Source organism: Rhinopithecus roxellana, chromosome 1 (assembly GCF_007565055.1).
Source record: "Rhinopithecus roxellana isolate Shanxi Qingling chromosome 1, ASM756505v1, whole genome shotgun sequence".
Taxonomy (NCBI): Eukaryota; Metazoa; Chordata; class Mammalia; order Primates; family Cercopithecidae; genus Rhinopithecus; species Rhinopithecus roxellana.
Genome location: NC_044549.1, coordinates 99,176,476 through 99,197,966, shown reverse-complemented (window position 1 = coordinate 99,197,966; position 21,491 = coordinate 99,176,476). Strand labels below are relative to the sequence as shown.

General features: G+C 37.5%; 1 protein-coding gene across 1 annotated transcript in view; it reads left to right on the top strand.

Moving 5' to 3' along the window:
• The first annotated feature begins 5,146 nt into the window (after positions 1-5,146).
• SLC66A1L (solute carrier family 66 member 1 like) overlaps positions 5,147-21,491 on the top strand; it is a 52,388-nt gene continuing 36,043 nt past the window's right edge. Inside the window, 1 exon segment of the mRNA XM_030939422.1 lies at positions 5,147-5,227. Coding sequence (XP_030795282.1) covers positions 5,147-5,227 — 81 coding nt within the window.

Below are 21,491 nucleotides of genomic sequence, written 5' to 3'. Positions count from 1 at the left end.
GATCATGTCATGTGCAAACAAGGCTAATTTGACTTCTTTCTTTCCAATTTGGGTGCCACTTATTTCTCTTGCTGAATTGCTCTACGTAGGACTTCCAGTACTATATTGATTAAAAGTGGTGAAAGTGGGCATCCTTGTCCGTTCCAGATCTCAGACAAAAGGTTTTCACTTTTTCCCCATTCAGTATGATGTTGACTGTGTGTTTGTCATATATGGTCTTTATTATTTTGAGGTATGTTTCTTCTATACCCAGTTTGTTGAGGCTTTTTATCATAATAGGTTGAATTTTATTGAATGATTTTTTGGCATCTATTGAAATAATCATACAGTTTTTGTTCTTGGTTCTTTCTGTGAATATGATGTATTACATTTGTTGACTTGTGTATGTTGAGCCATCCTTTCACCCCTGGGATGAATCTCACTTGATCATGATGAGTGTTCTTTTTAATGTGTTGTTGAATTCAGTTTGCTGGTATTTTGTTGAGCTTTTTTTTTTTTTTTCTTGGCATCTGTGTTCATTAGTGATACTGGCCTATAGTTTTCTTTCCTTTTTTTGTTGTATCCTTGTCTCGTTTTGGTATTAGGGTAATACTCGACTCATAGAATGAGTTTGAAGTACTCTCCCCTCTCCAGTTTTTTTGAAGCATTTTAGGAGAATTTGGTATTCGTTCTTCAATGTTTGGTAGAATTCAGCAGTGAAATTATTACATCCTGGGCTTCTTTTAATAGGAGACTTTTTGTTATAGTTTTGATCTCATTATCCATTATTGATTTGTTAAGGATTTCTATTTCTTCATGGTTCAATCTTGTTAGATTATATATATCCAAAAAGTTATCAATTTCTTCCGTGTTTTCCAATTTGTGGGTGGACAGTTGTTCATTATAGTTGCTAATTATCCTTGTGGTTTCAGTTGTTAGGTATCTTTTTTAATGTCTGAATGCATTTATTTGGGTCTTCCCTATGTGTTTTTAGTTAGTTTAGCTAAAGGTTTATCAATTTTGCTTATCTTTTAAAAAAACTAACTTTCATTTCATTGTTTGTGTTTTTTAAAATATCAACTTCATTTATGTCTGTTCTGATTTATGTTATTTCTTTCCTACTACTAATTTTGGGTTTGATTTGTTCTTGTTTTTCTAGTTCCTTGAGGTTCATCATAAAGTTGATTATTTGAAATATTTTTACTTTTTTAATGTAGATGTTTATTAATGTAAACTTCCTTCTGAGTATTGTTTTTTCTATATTCCATAGATTTTGGTGTGTTGTATTTACATTCTAATTTGTTTCAAGAAATTTTTAAACTTCCTTTTTAATTTCTTCCTTGACCCATTGGTTGTTCAGAAGCATGCTGTTTTATTTGTATGTGTTTGTGTAGTTTCTGAGATTCCTCTTGTTACTGACTTCTAGTTTTATTCCATTGTGGCAAGAAAAGATATTTGATATGATTTCTTCTTATTTGAATTTTTTGAGACTCATTTTATGACCTATGATACATTATATTCTGGGGAATATTCCCCGTGCTGATTGAAAGAATGTGTTCTGCAATTGATGAGTGAAGTGGTCTGTGAATCTCAAATAGGTCTATTAGGTCTTGAGTGTAGTTTAACTCTGAGGTTTCTTTGTTGGCTCTCTGTTTGGTTGATCTGTCCACTACTGAGTGCAGTGTTGAAATCCCCTACAATACTAATTGCCTACTATGTGGCAATCTACCTCTCCCTTTAGATCTGTTTGCTTTATATACTTGGGTGCTCCGATGTTGGGTGCATAGATATTTATAGTTGTTATATCCTCTTGCTGGATTGACCCCTTTATCATTATATATTGACCTTCTTTGTCTCTTTTACAGTTTTTGACTGTAGTCTATTTTATCTGTTATAAATATCGCTATTCTTGATCTTTTTTGGCTTATCTTTTTCCATCCCTTCACTTTCAGTATATGTGTATCTTTATAGGTGAGGTGGATTTCTTTTGGCAGCACGTAGTTGGTCTTCTTTCTTTATCAGTTCAGCTACTCTATGTCTTTTAATTGGAGGGTTGAATTCATTTATATCCATGTTATTATTGAGAAGGACTTACTACTGCCATTTTGTTTCTTGTTTTCTCGTTGTTTTGTAACTCCTCTTTTCCTTTCTTACTGTCTTCCCTTTGTGGTTATTTCTCTGGTAGTAGATTTTAATTTGTTCCTTTTTTATCTTAGTGTATCTATGATAGATTTTTGCATTGTAGTTACTACGAAGCACACAAAAAACATCTTTTAGATAATGCAAGTTATTTTAAAAAATGACAACTTAGATCACAAGGGAAGAATAGAAACAAAGAAAGAAAAAACTTAAAAAAAAAACACCTATACTTTAACTCCATCCCTCCTCCTCATTTTGACACTTTGTTGTCTTTGTTGATATGTTTTAATGTTGCCCATCTCTTAATAGGTTGCTTTACCTATCCTCATTTTTGATAGATTTCTCTTTTGGGCTTTATACCAGAAGTATGAGCAGATTGTACATTGAAATTACAGTATTGGGTTTTTTTTTGGGTTGTCTTTGTACTTAATTTTGCCAATGAATTTTATACCTTAAGTTGTTTGTTGTTTTTTTTTTGTATATTATTATTTTTTATTTCAGATTAAAAATCTCCCTTTAGCATTTCTGTAAGACAGTCTGATGGTGGTGAATTCTTTTGGCTTTTACTTACCTGGGAAAAACTTTATCTCTGCTTCATATTTGAAGGATAGCTTTGCTGGATGTAATATTCTTGGATGACAGTTATTTTCTTTCAGCATTTTGAAAATATTGTCCTACTCTTTCCCATCCTGCCTGGTTTCTGTTGAAAAGTCTATTGCCACACTAATTGGAATTCCTTTATATGTTATTTGTTATTTTCTCTTGCTGCTTTTAGGATTCTCCCTTTGTCATGACTTTTGAGAGTTTGATTATTATATGCCTTGGAGTAGTCTTACTTGGGTCAAATCTGGTGTTCTCTGACCTTCCTATATCTTAATATTTGTATCTTTCTCGAGTTTTGGAAAGTTTTCTTTTATTATTTCTTTAAATAAGCTTTCAGCCCCTTGCTCTTGCTCAATGCCCTCTTGAACACCAATAATCCTTAAATTTGGCCTTTTGAAGTAACTTTCTATATCTTGTAGGTAATCTTCATTCTTTTCCATTCTTTTCTTTTCTCCTCTGACTGTGCATTTTCAAATAGCTTACCTTTGGGATCACTTTTGAGATCACTGATTCACTGAGTGTTCCCTCTGTTTTATCCATTTTGCTGTTGAGAGCCTCTACTGAATTTTTTCAATTTTGCAAATGTATTTCTCAGTTCCAAGATTCTGATTTTTTCAATTATTATTTCAATCTCTTTGTTAAACGTTTGTGAGGATTTTCTAAATTTCTCTTCTGTCTGTTTTTTTTTTAGAGATCACTGAATGTCATTAAAACTACTGTTTCGAAATCTTGACCGGAGAGCTCACATATCATCTTCTTCTTAGAGTTAGTCATTGGTTTATTGCTCTGTCCATTTGAGGAGGTTATGGTTTCCTGATTATTGATTTTCTTGTGGATGTACATCTATATGTTCACATTGAAAGATTATTTATTCCAGTCTTCTCTCTCTAGCTTGTTTTGTTTTTATTAGATATTGGTGCTTGGCGATTCTTTGTAATTTACCTATTAAATTTCTTAATTTTTTCTCTGCTAGGTCACTGCCTCCTTTTTGACACTAGATGATATTGAAAGCCCAGGTTTGCTCAGCTCTAACAAATGATTGGACCTCTGTGTGTCCTGAGTGGGGCAGGTCTCAAGAGGGATATCCCAACAGTGTGGGAAGGCTGACTGAGTTTCATGCTCAGAGGAACTTTGGAACATACCTGCTCTAACATGGTGCTGCTCAGCAGCCATTCTGATTTAGTGTCTCTTTTGGCTGAGTTACAGAGCAGTTTTCAGGGATGGGAGTGGGTGTTCCACCTTCTCCCATTGTTTCTGGCTGCCTTAAGGATATTTCTTCCTTCAGGCACTCATGATGTTTCCTGTGGGTTGAGGCAGGGACAGGCCTCCTACCAGAGAACTTAAGATGATAGAGAAGCTTGTTGTCAACCTCAGTTTCACTTTTCTAGTGTAGAAACCATGAGTCAGGGGAAGTTTTTATGTGTTTGATGCTGGGCAGATTTCAGGGAGAGGTGTTGCAGACATGAAAATCTGATTGTCTTACCATCTGCATGGAGCTTTTTTCATTTCTGTGTGGCCTGAACTGACTGGTATGCACAGTTGAGTTCTGGGATATTATTAGTTATAATCTCAGTGCTGTATATATAGTTTTTGGTTTCCTGTAGTAGGAAATGAAGCCAGCTTGCTTCTATGCCACCAGCTTGGAATCCAAGGAACCAATCTTATTGAGTCCATACTGTTTTCCAAGCACAGTGTTGGTTGCTTTACATATGTTCTTGTGTTTACTCTTCACTCATAAATATGTCAATTGATGCTCAGGAGTTCACTTAATAAAATCATTTTGATAAAAAAATACCAGAGATAAAGTTTTAACCAGATCTATGTCCTATCCCCAGATGAATGCTTTGCCTTCTAAACCTTGTTGCTTTATCATTCACCTCTTTAAATAAATAATTTTCTTATGGCAGTTAAGCATTATTTGGTGCCTTATTAAGAGTAGCACCATGCCCCCCATTAATTCTGCTGAGCCATGTTGATGTTTTATGGCAGATCACAGGGAAGGGGCAGAGTGGAGTATGGGAACAAGAGTATTATCTGACTTGGAAGACTTGGGGCCTGCTTTTCCCCTTGTTCTGACACTGAGAAAAAAACTGTTGTATTACTAAGATGGGGAACGCCAACCACAGATATCTCAGATATGGCAGTATGATGGATTTTCAGGAAAGGAGAGAAATTAACAAGACAGAAAAGTTGTCTGTAGCAATTTAACAAATAGCTTTAATGATGTGAGGAGCAAAAAGTAAATCTATATATACTCCTTCAGCAAGTAGGCAAGGTAAGATTTAAAAAGATTTTGAGTAGATAAGATGAATAGGAGACCAGAGATTCATACTGGGCCAGTTTGCAAAGACACAGAGATCCCTGCTTCCCATTTTGAAAATACTGTCTTCCTTAAAGAGTCTTCTACATTCATGCTGTAGAAGCTATGAAAGTCGTGGGAAACTATGGAGTCAATGCTGCAAACTCAAGCACTGATAGGTCCAGAGAGCACTTGACCTGTCTTAGAAGGAATGGTATTGTGATTATATACATTAGCTTTATTCATGGTTTCTGCCTCCTAACTCCCATAGCCCTTGTTATAATGTTGGGGTGCTTTAGGCCTCAGAAGTTGGCATCAGAAAACAGAATCTCTCTCTCTCTGACCTTCCCCTGCTTGCCTTTCACCTGCTGCTTTTTCTCCCCCTAGGCAGGCTTTTCAAACTAAAAATATACTCTATCCCTTACCTTTCTGTCTAGGAGCTGATCATAAAGAAATTATTTGACTTATCTTGTCTGATTGTGAGTCATAAAACCCTCATTTCAGAAGGAGTCCTGCTCCATACCTGAAGGAAGGAATGCTACACAGAGAGGCCATGAAGAATCTGAACAGAAAAGGCCTTGCTGAGCTTGTCCATTCAGTCTATTAGTATTAGATTATGCACTTTTTGTCCAGTCACATTTCTACACAGTTGCCAATTATGGCTGTCCAGTGAAGTCTCTATAAAAGGATCAAGAGAACAGGGTTTGGAGGACTTCCAGGTAATTGAATACATGGAGGTTCCTGGAGGGTGATGCACCCAAGAAGGCATAGAGGCTCTGTGCTCCTTCCTCCATACCTTGTCCTATGCATATCTTCTATGTGGTGTACATGGGTATCCTTTGCAATATCCTTTATAATAAACTGGTCAACATAAGTTAAATGTTCCCCTGAGTTCTGTGAGCCACTTTAGCAAATTAATGGACTCTGAGGAGGAAGGCATGAGGACCCCAGTCAGAAGAACATGTAAAGCAACCTGTAGCTTGCAATTGGCATCTGAAGGGAGGGGACAGTCTTGGGTACTAAGCCTTCAACCTGTAGAATCTGACACTATTTCCAGGTAGACAGTGTCAGAATTGAACTGAATTAGAGGGCACCTAGCTGATGTCTGCACAGAATTGCTTTCTTGTTTGTTTGTTATCTGGGGACAAAAAAACACCACACATTTGGTCACACAATTCTGTGTTGTTGCTGTGACAGCAGAGGAGGGTCAATTTGTGGTTTTTCCACTCAGGGAAGGTGAAGCTCCTTCTCAGCCCCAGCCCATTGCAATTGTGGAAAGATTACTCCAGTTGCCAGATTTTCCCCTTTCAAAGAGAAGCCCAAAATTTCTACTGATATTTGGAATTGCCTCGTTTTTAGATATTGACAAGAAATTTTTAAAATTTACAACCAAAGCTCAGAAAATTACCCAGTTCCAAGCTATATTTGGCCACAGCCCTCTGGTATTTGTCTGCAAAATAGATCTTAGGAGGAAAGGATGCAAAATTGAAGCTAGTAGCAGAAGAGGCTCAAGAGGAGTAAGGTGTGAACTGGGTATACTGCCTTGGCAAGGTGGCCTGTGATTTCTGGCCCCACCAGTGCCTGTTTCTGGGTTGTCAGGAAGGACCTTATCTTAGATCCTAGTTTCTAAGTCCCTCTCCTACCCAAGGTGGGTCCCAAGGCAGCCCTCCACTGTCTGGCTTTAGATAAGACCCTAGAGCAACAAGCCAATGGATAACCCTCTCAGACCTATTGTTATCTATATCTGATCTTCAAGGCTGTGGTAGAGAATTCCCTTGTAAATAGAATGCAAAAGCAAGTGGGAAAATTTTCTTTTTTCTGTGTCAGTCAATAGTGATCATTAGCCTTCTCCCCATCCCACAAAATGCCTCTTCCTTGCAAGAACCAGATACTGTAGCCTGGAACCTTGTGTGATGGAGATGAGGTATGTACTGAGGTGCCCTAGAATAAAGAAAAGTGGAAATCTCTCTGGATGAGATCCTCATGCTAGACTGTAGCCCAATAACTGGCAACACTGACCACAGGAATAGAAATATTTATGATGCTCGACCTACATTGTCTGTCATTGATGTCTGTGTGCTTGGCAATTTGTACATGGTGATCAGTCATCACCAGGTCTCATACCTGCACCCTGTTATGAGTTCAAGACTCTCATGAAGTCAGTGAGAGGAATAGAAAGTAGGATGCTATATGATATTTGAATAGTATAGCACAGAGTATAAAATGATTTTTTGTGTGCGATGAAAATTCTTTATCTGATACTTCTAACTTTGTCTTAATTAATGTCTTTCATTCAGTGACTTCTGTTAAGTTTGCTCATATGGTCTGAGGAAATTGTGAAAGTGTGTTTTCTAAGCAAGGGAGAGAGTCAGTACAGAATTTTTGGTAAGTACTGTTTACCTTTTTGGTGTTTGAATGACTTTGATCATCAGCATAATGATTGCGATCTGCCAAGATTGGATTTTATTTAGAATTTCTGGGAAAATACTAATGTATCCCATATAGCACTCCTGTGGAAGGAGTGACCTTCCTTTTAAGGGTGACCTAAACTATCAACAACCATAACAAAATCTGTTTTGCCACCCTACCATGGTGGCTGTGTAATTTGTAGATGAATCCTGGTCAGAAAGCTGGACTCACATCTAAATATAAGTATATTCTTTGATGCCTAAATTACATCTTGAATGTCTAACAACAGGATGGCACATATGAAATATTTGCAAGAGCCTACTAACAAGCTTCATAGACTAGCATTTACTGGCTGTAGTGGACTGATAATTGCTGTGTGTGATGTGTGAGATGTGTGAGCTTTCTCCTTTTATACTAGCAAACAATTTAGAAGAGTTTAGAAAGACTGAAACTGCCTGAATATTTGCGTCTGAATGAGAGTTTTGGAATAAGACTGGTTTTTTTTTTTTTAAGACGAAAGATATTTAATAACAAAATTATATCCCAATTCTTGTAACAAAAGTCCAAAAGTCAATGGAAATTAATTTTTCTGTCCTCTGTACCCTTCGTACCATTTTTTTTTTTTTAAGAAAAATGTCTTTATTAGAGAATAGAAAAACAACAGGGTCAAAAAAAAAAAAACCAAAAGATAATTCTTTGAAGAATTCAACAAAAGTGACGAACCTTTATCTAAACAGACTAAAAAAGGAAGAGAAGATACAAATAAATAAAATCAGAAATTAAAGTGGGAATATTGCTACTTACCTTATAGAAATAAAAATAATTACAGGAAAATAGTGTGGACAATTGTAGGCCACCAAATTAAATAGGCTGGATGAAATGGACAAATTCCTAAAAACACACAATCTACCAAAACTGACTCAGAAAATATTAAAATTCTGAACATATCTGTAACAAGTAAAGAGATTGAATCAGTAATCAAAGTTGTTTTCTTTTCAACAAAGAAAAGTCCAGAATTGAATGGCCACACTGGGGAATTCTACCAAGCGCTTAAAGAGCATTGACATCAGTTCTTTTCAAACTTTGTCCAAAACATAGAAGAGGAGGGAACTAACTCATCCCGTGAAACCCATATTACCCTGATAGCAGAGCCAGACAAAGATAACCACAAGAAAAGAAAACTAGACATCAATGCCCCCTCTGAATACAGATACAAAAGTCATTAACAAAATACTAGCAATCTGAATTCAACAGCATATTGAAAAGTATACACCATGGCCAAGGGGGATTTATCGCAGGAATGCAAGGGTGGGTCAGCATAAAATTCAATGTAATTTTACATAGAAAATTAATCAATGTAATACACCATGCTAATAGAACAAAGGAAAAATGCCACATGATCATCTCAATTGATGTAAAAAAAATGCATTTGACATAATCCAAAACACTTTCATCATGAAGATACTCAGACAGCTAGAAACACTGTGACACTTACTTAATATAATAAAGGGAATTTATGAAAAATGCTCAATGGTAAAAGACTGAAAACTTTCCCTCTAAAACCAGAAATAAGACAAGGATGTCCAATTTCACCACTACTGTTCAAAATTGTACTGGAAGATCTAGCTAGGTCAATTAGGCAAGAAAAAGAAGTAAAAGGCATCCACATTGGAAAGAAAGGAAGGCATCCAAACTATCTTTTTTTACAGATGACGTGATTCTATGTATATAGAAAATTTTTGAAAACCTACTATAGCTAATAAATGAGTTACCAAAATCTCAGGGTACAAAATCAACACCAAAATCAGTGTGTTTCTACACAACAGCAATGCACAATCTAAAAAGGAAATTAAGAAAATAATTCCATTTACAACAGCTTCCAAAAGAATAAAATACCTAGGAATAAATTTAACCATGGAAATAAAAGACTTGTACACTGAAAATTACAAAACATTGCTGAAACAAATCAAAGAAGAACTAAATAAATGAAAGGACTATGTTCATGAATTAAAATGTTTAATATTGTTAAGATGCAATACTACCCAAAGTGATCTACAAATTCAATGAAATTCTTATGAATATTTTAACAACCTTTTTTTAAATTTACAGAAATGAGAAAGTTAATCCTCAAAGCCATATAGAACTGCAAGGAGTTCCAAAATGCCAAACAATATTGAAAAAGAAGAATAAAGTTGGAGGACTCATAATTTCTGACTTCAAAACTTAACTATAAAGCTACAGTGATAAAAAAAAAAACACACTGTAGTACTGGTATAAAGTAGACATAAAAAAAAATGGAAATAAACCAATACATATACGGCTAATTGATTTTTGACAAGGGTGCCAAGACTATTCAATAGGAAGAGAATGGTATCTTCAATAATGTTTCTGGCACAAGTACACGTGCATAAACAAAAATGAAATTGGACCCCTACTTTACACCATATATAAAAATTAACTCAAGATGGATCAATGGCCTGCATATAAGTGCAAAACCTTAATACTCTTAGAAGAAAACATTAGGGTAAGTTTTTATGGCTTTGAGCTCAATAATGGATTTTTAGATAGGACGCCAAAAACTTGAGCAACCAAAGAAAAATGAAATAAATTGACCTTCATAAAAAATTAAAATCCTTTGTGCATCAATGAATATTATCAAGAAAATGAAGACACTTCATAGGATGGGAGAAAATATTTGCCAGTCATATATCTTATAAGGGTCTAGTATCTATATTACATAAAGAACTCTTACAACTCAAAAAGAAAAAGACAGCCCATTTTTTAAATGGCCAAAGGACTTGAATAGATATTTCTCTAAAAGAATATACAAATGTTCAATAAGCACTTGAAAAGATATTCAAAATCCTTCATCATTAGTTATTAGGGAAATGCAAATCAAAACTACAATAAGATAGCATTTCACATCCACTAGGAAGACTATAGTTTAAAAAAATGGAAAGTAGCAAGTGTGGACAAAAATGTGGGGCAACTGGAAACACTGCTATTTGGCTGGTGGGAATGAAAAATGGTTTAGCCACTTTGGAAAACATTTTGGTTGTTCCTCATAAAAATAAGTAGATTCACCATATGACCCAACAATTCCACTCCTGGATATAAATGCCAAAGAATTTAAAACAGGTGTTCAAACAAATCTATGTACATACATGTCCACAGCAATACTATTCACAATAGCCAAAAGGTGGAAACAACCCAGATGTTCATCAACAGATGATGGATAAACAAATTGTTGTGTATGCATACAATGGGATATTATTCTGCTATAAAAGAGTGAAGTGTTGATACATGCTACAATGTGGATGAACCTTATCAGCATTATGCTAAGTGAAAGAAGACAGACACAAAATGTCCCATATATATGACTTTATTTATATGAAATATTCAGAATAAGTAAATCCACAGAGATAGAAAACAGATTGGTGGTTGCCAGGGGCAGTAGGTAAGATGGGGAATGAGGAATTACTACTTAATGGGCATGGAATTTCTTTTGCATGGTGAAAATATTTTGGAACTAGATAAAGAATATAGTTGCCCATCATCATTAATATACAGGAAACCAGTAAGTTGTACACTTCAAAATGGCAAACTTTACATTATGTGAATTTTACCTCAATTTTAAAAAATCTATTTAGGTATGCTTCTCATGTACTAAAATGCACCCAATTTAAATGCATGTCAATAAATTTTGACATATATGCAATTTCATGTAACAACCACCTCAATCACAATATAGAACATTTCTATTCACCTGAAGTTTCTTTGTGCTCCTTTTCAGTCATACTACCACCTTGAAACTCCTAGGCAGACACTGATCTTTTTTTCTCACACCATAGATTAGTTTTTCTTACACTAAAATGTTTATAAATCAAGTATGTGTTTACTATTTGAAGGCTAACTTCTTTCACAGTATGTATTTGAGATTTGTACATTTTGTTGTTATATCAGTAATTCATTCCTTTTTAATCCTAAACAGATTCCCTTGTATGACTAAGACACATTTTTTTCACTCAGTTATCTGTTTGTGTTGTTTTCAATTTTTGGCAATTATGAATAAAACTTTAATGAACATCTGTTTACAACTCTGTGATGGGTATATTTTTATTTCTTTTGGGTAAATTCCTACAAGTGCAATTGCCAGGTTGAAGGTAAGTATATGTATGTTTACCCTTTTTTTTTTTTTTTTTTTTTTCTGAGACAGTCTCATTCTGTTGCCCAGCTAGGCTGGAGTGCAGTAGCATGATCGCAGTTCACTGCAACCTCTGCCTCCTGGGTTCAAGAGATTCTTGTGCTTCAGACTCCTGAGTAGCTGGGATTACATGCATGTGCCACCAGCCCAGTTAATTTTTGTAATTTTAATAGAGACAGTGTTTTGCCATGTTGGCTTGGCCAGGCTGGTCTTGAACTTTTGGCTTCAAGTGATCCACCCACCTTGGCCTCCCAAAGTGCTGGGATTACAGGCGTGAGCCACCATGCCCAGCCTGCTTTATTTATTTATTTTTTTAAGCCAGCCTTTTTTCTGAGTACTTGAAACATTTGACACTCCATCAGTTGGGTATGAGTGTCATATGTTCTAAATCCTCACCAAGAGTTGGTGTGATCAGTCTTTTTTTTTTATTTTTATTTTTTTTTATTTTTTTATTTTTATTATACTTTAAGTTCTAGGGTACATGTGCATAATGTGCAGGTTTGTTACATATGTATATTTGTGCCATGTTGGTGTGCTGTACCCATCAACTCGTCAGCACCCATCAATTCATCATTTATATCATGTATAACTCCCCAATGCAATCCCTCCCCCCTCCCCCCTCCCCATGATAGGCCCCAGTGTGTGATGTTCCCCTTCCCGAGTCCAAGTGATCTCATTGTTCAGTTCCCACCTATGAGTGAGAACATGCGGTGTTTGGTTTTCTCTTCTTGTGATAGTTTGTTAAGAATGATGGTTTCCAGCTGCATCCATGTCCCTACAAAGGACACAAACTCATCCTTTTTTATGGCTGCATAGTATTCCATGGTGTATATGTGCCACATTTTCTTAATCCAGTTTCTCACAGATGGACATTTGGGTTGATTCCAAGTCTTTGCTATTGTGAATAGTGCTGCAATAAACATACGTGTGCATGTGTCTTTGTAGTAGAATAATTTATAATCCTTTGGGTATATACCCAGTAGTGGGATGGCTGGGTCATATGGTACATCTAGTTCTAGATCCTTGAGGAATTGCCATACTGTTTTCCATAATGGTTGAACTAGTTTACAATCCCACCAACAGTGTAAAAGTGTTCCTATTTCTCCACATCCTCTCCAGCACCTGTTGTTTCCTGATTTTTTAATGATTGCCGTTCTAACTGGTGTGAGATGGTATCTCATTGTGGTTTTGATTTGCATTTCTCTGATGGCGAGTGATGATGAGCATTTTTTCATGTGTCTGTTGGCTGTATGAATGTCTTCTTTTGAGAAATGTCTGTTCATATCCTTTCCCCACTTTTTGATGGGGTTGTTTGTTTTTTTCTTGTATATTTGTTTGAGTTCTTTGTAGATTCTGGATATTAGCCCTTTGTCAGATGAGTAGATTGCAAAAATTTTCTCCCATTCTGTAGGTTGCCTGTTCACTCTGATGGTAGTTTCTTTTGCTGTGCAGAAGCTCTTTAGTTTAATGAGATCCCATTTGTCAATTTTGGCTTTTGCTGCCTTTGCTTTTGGTGTTTTAGACATGAAGTCCTTGCCCATGCCTATGTCCTGAATGGTACTACCTAGATTTTCTTCTAGGGTTGTTATGGTATTAGGTCTAACATTTAAGTCTCTAATCCATCTTGAATTTATCTTCGTATACGGAGTAAGGAAAGGATCCAGTTTCAGCTTTCTACTTATGGCTAGCCAATTTTCCCAGCACCATTTATTAAATAGGGAATCCTTTCCCCATTGCTAGTTTTTCTCAGGTTTGTCAAAGATCAGATGGCTGTAGATGTGTGGTATTATTTCTGAGGACTCTGTTCTGTTCCATTGGTCTATAGCTCTGTTTTGGTACCAGTACCATGCTGTTTTGGTTACTGTAGCCTTGTAGTATAGTTTGAAGTCAGGTAGCGTGATGCCTCCAGCTTTGTCCTTTTGACTTAGGATTGTCTTGGCAATGCAGGGTCTTTTTTGGTTCCATATGAACTTTAAAGCAGTTTTTTCCAATTCTGTGAAGAAACTCATTGGTAGCTTGATGGGGATGGCATTGAATCTATAAATAACCTTGGGCAGTATGGCCATTTTCACGATATTGATTCTTCCTATCCATGAGCATGGTATGTCCTTCCATTTGTTTGTGTCCTCTTTGATTTCACTGAGCAGTGGTTTGTAGTTCTCCTTGAAGAGGTCCTTTACATCCCTTGTAAGTTGGATTCCTAGGTATTTTATTCTCTTTGAAGCAATTGTGAATGGAAGTTCATTCCTAATTTGGCTCTCTGCTTGTCTGTTACTGGTGTATAAGAATGCTTGTGATTTTTGCACATTAATTGTGTATCCTGAGACTTTGCTGAAGTTGCTTATCAGCTTAAGGAGATTTTGGGCTGAGACGATGGGGTTTTCTAAATATACAATCATGTCATCTGCAAACAGGGACAATTTGACTTCTTCTTTTCCTAACTGAATACCCTTGATTTCTTTCTCTTGCCTGATTGCCCTAGCCAGAACTTCCAACACTATGTTGAATAGGAGTGGTGAGAGAGGGCATCCCTGTCTTGTACCAGTTTTCAAAGGGAATTTTTCCAGTTTTTGCCCATTCAGTATGATATTAGCTGTGGGTTTGTCATAAATAGCTCTTATTATTTTGAGGTACGTTCCATCAATACCGAATTTATTGAGCTTTTTTAGCATGAAGGGCTATTGGATTTTGTCAAAAGCATTTTCTGCATCTATTGAGATAATCATGTGGTTCTTGACTTTGGTTCTGTTTATATGCTGGATTATGTTTATTGATTTGCGAATGTTGAACCAGCCTTGCATCCCAGGGATGAAGCCCACTTGATCATGGTGGATAAGCTTTTTGATGTGCTGCTGAATCTGGTTTGCCAGTATTTTATTGAGGATTTTTGCATCGATGTTCATCAGGGATATTGGTCTAAAATTCTCTTTTTTTGTTGTGTCTCTGCCAGGCTTTGGTATCAGGATGATGTTGGCCTCAGAAAATGAGTTAGGGAGGATTCCCTCTTTTTCTATTGATTGGAATAGTTTCAGAAGGAATGGTACCAGCTCCTCCTTGTACCTCTGGTAGAATTCAGCTGTGAATCCATCTGGTCCTGGACTTTTTTTGGTGGGTAGGCTATTAATTGTTGCCTCAATTTCAGAGCCTGCTATTGGTCTATTCAGGGATTCAACTTCTTCCTGGTTTAGTCTTGGGAGAGTGGAAGTGTCCAGGAAATTATCCATTTCTTCTAGATTTTCTAGTTGATTTGCGTAGAGGTGTTTATAGTATTCTCTGATGGTAGTTTGTATTTCTGTGGGGTCAGTGGTGATATCCCCTTTATCATTTTTTATTGCATCTATTTGATTCCTCTCTCTTTTCTTCTTTATTAGTCTTGCTAGCGGTCTGTCAATTTTGTTGATCTTTTCAAAAAACCAACTCCTGGATTCATTGATTTTTTGGAGGGTTTTTTGTGTCTCTATCTCCTTCAGTTCTGCTCTGATCTCAGTTATTTCTTGCCTTCTGCTAGCTTTTGAATGTGTTTGCTCTTGCCTCTTTAGTTCTTTTAATTGTGATGTTAGAGTGTCAATTTTAGATCTTTCCTGCTTTCTCTTGTGGGCATTTAGTGCTATAAATTTCCCTCTACACACTGCTTTAAATGTGTCCCAGAGATTCTGGTATGTTGTATCTTTGTTCTCATTGGTTTCAAAGAACATCTTTATTTCTGCCTTCATTTCATTATGTACCCAGTAGTCATTCAGGAGCAGGTTGTTCAGTTTCCATGTAGTTGAGCGGTTTTGATTTTCTTAGTCCTGAGTTCTAGTTTGATTGCACTGTGGTCTGAGAGACAGTTTGTTATAATTTCTGTTCTTTTCCATTTGCTGAGGAGTGCTTTACTTCCAATTATGTGGTCAATTTTGGAATAAGTGCGATGTGGTGCTGAGAAGAATGTATATTCTGTTGATTTGGGGTGGAGAGTTCTATAGATGTCTATTAGGTCCCCTTGGTGCAGAGATGAGTTCAATTCCTGGATATCCTTGTTAACTTTCTGTCTCGTTGATCTGTCTAATGTTGACAGTGGAGTGTTGAAATCTCCCATTATTATTGTATGGGAGTCTAAGTCTCTTTGTAAGTCTCTAAGGACTTGCTTTATGAATCTGGGTGCTCCTGTATTGGGTGCATATATATTTAGGATAGTTAGCTCTTCCTGTTGAATTCATCCCTTTACCATTATGTAATGGCCTTCTTTGTCTCTTTTGATCTTTGATGGTTTAAAGTCTGTTTTATCAGAGACTAGGATTGCAACCCCTGCTTTTTTTTGTTCTCCATTTCCTTGGTAGATCTTCCTCCATCCCTTTATTTTGAGCCTATGTATGTCTCTGCATGTGAGATGGGTCTCCTGAATACAGCAGACTGGTGGGTCTTGACTCTTTATCCAGTTTGCCAGTCTGTGTCTTTTAATTGGAGCATTTAGTCCATTTACATTTAAGGTGAATATTGTTATGTGTGAACTTGATCCTGTCATTATGATATTAACTGGTTATATTGCTCGTTAGTTGATGCAGTTTCTTCCTAGCCTCGATGGTCTTTACATTTTGGCATGTTTTTGCAATGGCTGGTACCAGTTGTTCCTTTCCATGTTTAGTGCTTCCTTCAGGGTCTCTTGTAAGGCAGGCCTGGTGGTGACAAAATCTCTAAGCATTTGCTTATCTGTAAAGGATTTTATTTCTCCTTCACTTATGAAACTTCGTTTGGCTGGATATGAAATTCTGGGTTGAAAATTCTTTTCTTAGGAACGTTGAATATTGGCCCCCACTCTCTTCTGGCTTGTAGAGTTTCTGCCGAGAGATCTTCTGTTAGTCTGATGGGCTTCCCTTTGTGGGTAACCCGACCTTTCTCTCTGGCTGCCCTTAAGATTTTTTCCTTCATTTCAACTTTGGTGAATCTGGCAATTATGTGTCTTGGAGTTGCTCTTCTTGAGGAGTATCTTTGTGGTGTTCTCTGTATTTTCTGAATTTGAATGTTGGCCTGCCCTACTAGGTTGGGGAAGTTCTCCTGGATGATATCCTGAAGAGTGTTTTCCAACTTGGTTCCATTTCCCCCCTCACTTTCAGGCACCCCAATCAGACGTAGATTTGGTCTTTTTACATAATCCCATACTTCTTGCAGGCTTTGTTCATTTCTTTTTCTTCTTTTTTCTTTTGCTTTCTCTTCTCGCTTCATTTCATTCATTTGATCCTCAATCGCTGACACTCTTTCTTCCAGTTGATCGAGTCGGTTACTGAAGCGTGTGCATTTGTCATGTATTTCTCGTGTCATGGTTTTCATCTCTGTCATTTCGTTTATGATCTTCTCTGCATTAATTAGTCTAGCTGTCAATTCTTCCACTCTTTTTTCAAGATTTTTAGTTTCTTTGTGCTGGGTACGTAATTCCTCCTTTAGCTCTGAGAAGTTTGATGGACTGAAGCCTTCTTCTCTCATCTCGTCAAAGTCATTCTCTGACCAGCTTTGATCCGTTGCTGGTGATGGGCTGCGCTCCTTTGCAGGGGGAGATGCGCTCTTATTTTTTGAATTTCCAGCTTTTCTGCCCTGCTTTTTCCCCATCTTTGTGGTTGTATCTGTCTCTGGTCTTTGATGATGGTGATGTACTGATGGGGTTTTGTTATAAGTGTCCTTCCTGTTTGATAGTTTTCCTTCTGACAGTCAGGACCCTCAGCTATAGGTCTGTTGGAGATTGCTTGAGGTCCACTCCAGACCCTGTTTGCCTGGGTATCAGCAGCAGAGGTTGCAGAAGATAGAATATTGCTGAACAGCGAGTGTACCTGTCTGATTCTTACTTTGGAAGCTTCCTTTCAGGGGTGTACTCCACCTTGTGAGGTGTGGGGTGTCAGACTGCCCCTAGTGGGGGATGTCTCCCAGTTAGGCTACTCAGTGGTCAGTGACCCACTTGAGCAGGCAGTCTGTCCATTCTCAGATCTCAACCTCCGTGTTGGGAGATCCACTGCTCTCTTCAAAGCTGTCAGACAGAGTCGTTCGCATCTGCTCAGGCCTCTGCTGCTTCCCCTGTTTTTTTTTTTTAGCTAAGCCCTGCCCCTAGAGGTGGAGTCTATAGAGACAGGCAGGTTTCCTTGAGCTGCTATGAGCTCCACCCAGTTCGAGCTTCCCAGCGGCTTTGTTTACCTATTTAAACCTCAGCAATGGCGGGCGCCCCTCCCCCAGCCTCGCTGCTGCCTTGCGGTTAGATCACCGCAGACTGCTGTGTTAACAATGAGGGAGGCTCTGTGGGTGTGGGACCCTCCCGGCCAGGTGAGGGATATATTCTTCTGGTGTGCCCGTTTGCTTAAAGCACGGTATTGGGGTGGGAGTTACCTGATTTTCCAGGTGTTGTGTGTCTCAGTTCCCCTGGCTAGGAAAAGGGATTCCCTTCCCCCTTGCACATCCCAGGTGAGGCGATGCCTCGCCCTGCTTCAGCTCTCGCTGATCAGGCTGCAGCAGCTGACCAGCACTGATTGTCTGGCACTCCCTAGTGAGATGACCCCGGTACCTCAGATGAAAATGCAGAAATCACCGGTCTTCTGTGTCGCTCGCGCTGGGAGTTGGAGACTGGAGCTGTTCCTATTCGGCCATCTTGCTCTGCCCCTCGTGATCAGTCTTTAATTTGAGACATCATAATAGGTGGGTAGTTGTATCTCATTGTGGTTTTAATTTGCATTTCTATAATGTTATATGATGTTGGACATATTTTCACATTCATTTGCTCTCCATATGTCTTCTTTGGTGAAGTATCTGTTCAAATCTTTGGCTCATTTTACAATTTTTTTATTATTGAGTTTTAAAAGCCTTTTATATATTGTGGCTACAAGTTCTTTATTCGATATGGGATTATTCAAATATTTTCTCCCAATTTATGGCTTGTCTTTTCCCTCTGTTGAAAGTATTTCAAAGAGCAGATGTTCTTAGTTTTAGTGAAGGCCATTTTACCTTTTATTTTTTTTCTTTTACATTGTGCTTTTGGTGTCTTACCCAAGAAATCTTTGCCTAATTCAGCACCACAAATGTATTATTCTGTGTTTTTTTCTAGATGTTACATAGTTTTAGATTTTACATTTGACTTGTGAGGTATTTGGAATTAATTTTTGTATAGAGTATGAAGTATGGATGGAAGTTTCTCTGTGTATAAAGTATCTGGGTTATTTTTTGTTGTTATCTTTCCTGGCAGCTTTTAAGATTTTTTTCTCATTATTATTTTTATTACTGGTTTGTAGCATTGTGATTTTGATATGCCTTAGTATGGCTTTCTTTTATTTTTCTGCTTATAGTTTTTTGGTTCTGGAATTTGTGGACTGACATTTGTAATCATGCTGTTGTAAGATATGTTGATACTTTAATTTCAATTTTCAATTATTTGTTGCTGGTGTGTAAAAACAAAATTTGATTTTTATATATTGATCTTGTACCCTGCAATATACTAAACTGACTTGTCAGTTCTAGTAGTGTTTTCATAGATTCTGTAAGTTTTCCTTCAGAGAGAAACAAACCCATTGTCTGTGGACAAAGACGGTTTACATCTTCCTTTACATTCTGTTTGTCTTTAATTTCTTTTTCTTGCATTATAGCACTGGCTCCAACCTCTGTTACCCTGTTAAATAGAAGTGGTGAGACCAGATTTCCTCACCTTGTTCCTGATGTTACAGGGAGCAGTTTTTTTGTATGGTCCTAATCTTGCCTCATTATTAAGGCAAAACTTTTCTCAGTATTCTACCCAATGTGTTGTAAGTTATTAGGTTTTCCAGTCTGAATAGTGCAGACATGCACTGGTCCTGGCTCTGCTAGAGATCCAGAGATTTTTCCTTCTAATCTTTTTTTTATATATATATATACTTTAAGTTCTAGGGTACATGTGCACAACTCGCAGGTTTGTTACATATGTATACATGTGCCATGTTGGTGTGCTGCACCCATTAACTCATCATTTACATTAGGTATATCTCCTAATGCTATCCCTCCCCGCCCCCTCCCCACAATAGGACCCAGTGTGTGATGATCCCCTTCCTGTGTCCAAGTGATCTCATTGTTCAATTCCCACCTATGAGTGAGAACATGCAGTGTTTGGTTTTCTGTTCTTGTGATAGTTTGCTGAGAATTATGGTTTCCAGCTGCATCCATGTCCCTACAAAGGACATGAACTCATCCTTTTTTATGGCTGCATAGTATTCCATGGTGTATGTGTGCCACATTGTCTTAATCCGGTCTGCCACTGATGGACATTTGGGTTGATTCCAAGTCTTTGCTATTGTGAATAGTGCCACAATAACATACTTCTGCATGTGTCTTTATAGCAGCATGACTTACAATCCTTTGGGTATATCCCCAGTAATGGGATGGCTGGGTCAAATGGTATTTCTAGTTCTACATTCTTGAAGAATCGCCACACTGTTTTCACAATGGTTGAACTAGTTTACAGTTCCACCAACAGTGTAAAAGTGTTTCTATTTCTCCACATCCTCTCCAGCACCTGTTGTTTCCTGATTTATTATTATTATTATTATTATTATTATTATACTTTAAGTTCTAGGGTACATGTGCACAATGTGCAGGTTTGTTATATATGTATACTTGTGCCATGTTGGTGTGCTGCACCCATCAACTGGTCATTTACGTTGGGTATAACTCCAAATGCCATCACTGCCCCCTGCCCACTCCCCATAATAGGCCCCGGTGTGTGATGTTCCCCTTCCAGAGTCCAAGTGATCTCATTGTTCAGTTCCCACCTATGAGTGAGAACATGCGGTGTTTGGTTTTCTGTTTTTGCGATAGTTTGCTGAGAATGATGGTTTCCAGCTGCATCCATGTCCCTACAAAGGACACGAACTCATCCTTTTTTATGACTGCATAGTATTCCATGGTGTATATGTGCCACATTTTCTTAATCCAGTCTGCCACTGATGGTCATTTGGGTTGATTCCAAGTCTTTGCTATTGTGAACAGTGCCAGAATAAATATACGTGTGCATGTGTCTTTATAGCAGCATGATTTATAATCCTTTGGGTATATATCCAGTAATGGGATGGCTGGGTCAAATGGTATTTCTAGTTCTAGATCCTTGAGGAATCGCCATACTGTTTTCCACAATGGTTGAACCAGTTTACAATCCCACCAACAGTGTAAAAGTGTTCCTATTTCTCCACATCCTCTCCAGCACTTGTTGTTTCCTGACATTTTAATGATTGCCATTCTAACTGGTGTGAGATGGTATCTCACTGTGGTTTTGATTTGCATTTCTCTGATGGCCAGTGATGACGAGCATTTTTTCATGTGCCTGTTGGCTGTATGAATGTCTTCTTTTGAGAAATGTCTATTCATATCCTTTGCCCACTTTTGATGGGGTTGTTTGTTTTTTTCTCATAAATTTGTTTGAGTTCGTTGTAGGTTCTGGATATTAGCCCTTTGTCAGATGAGTAGATTGCAAAAATTTTCTCCCATTCTGTAGGTTGCCTGTTCACTCTGATGGTAGTTTCTTTTGCTGTGCAGAAGCTCTTTAGTTTAATTAGACCCCATTTGTCAATTACAGCTTTTGTTGCTGTTGCTTTTGGTGTTTTAGATATGAAGTCCTTGCCCATGCCTATGTCCTGAATGGTATTACCTAGGTTTTCTTCTAGGGTTTTTATGGTTTTAGGTCTAACATTTAAGTCTCTAATCCATCTTGAATTTATCTTCGTATACGGAGTAAGGAAAGGATCCAGTTTCAGCTTTCTACTTATGGCTAGCCAATTTTCCCAGCACCATTTATTAAATAGGGAATCCTTTCCCCATTGCTAGTTTTTCTCAGGTTTGTCAAAGATCAGATGGCTGTAGATGTGTGGCATTATTTCTGAGGGC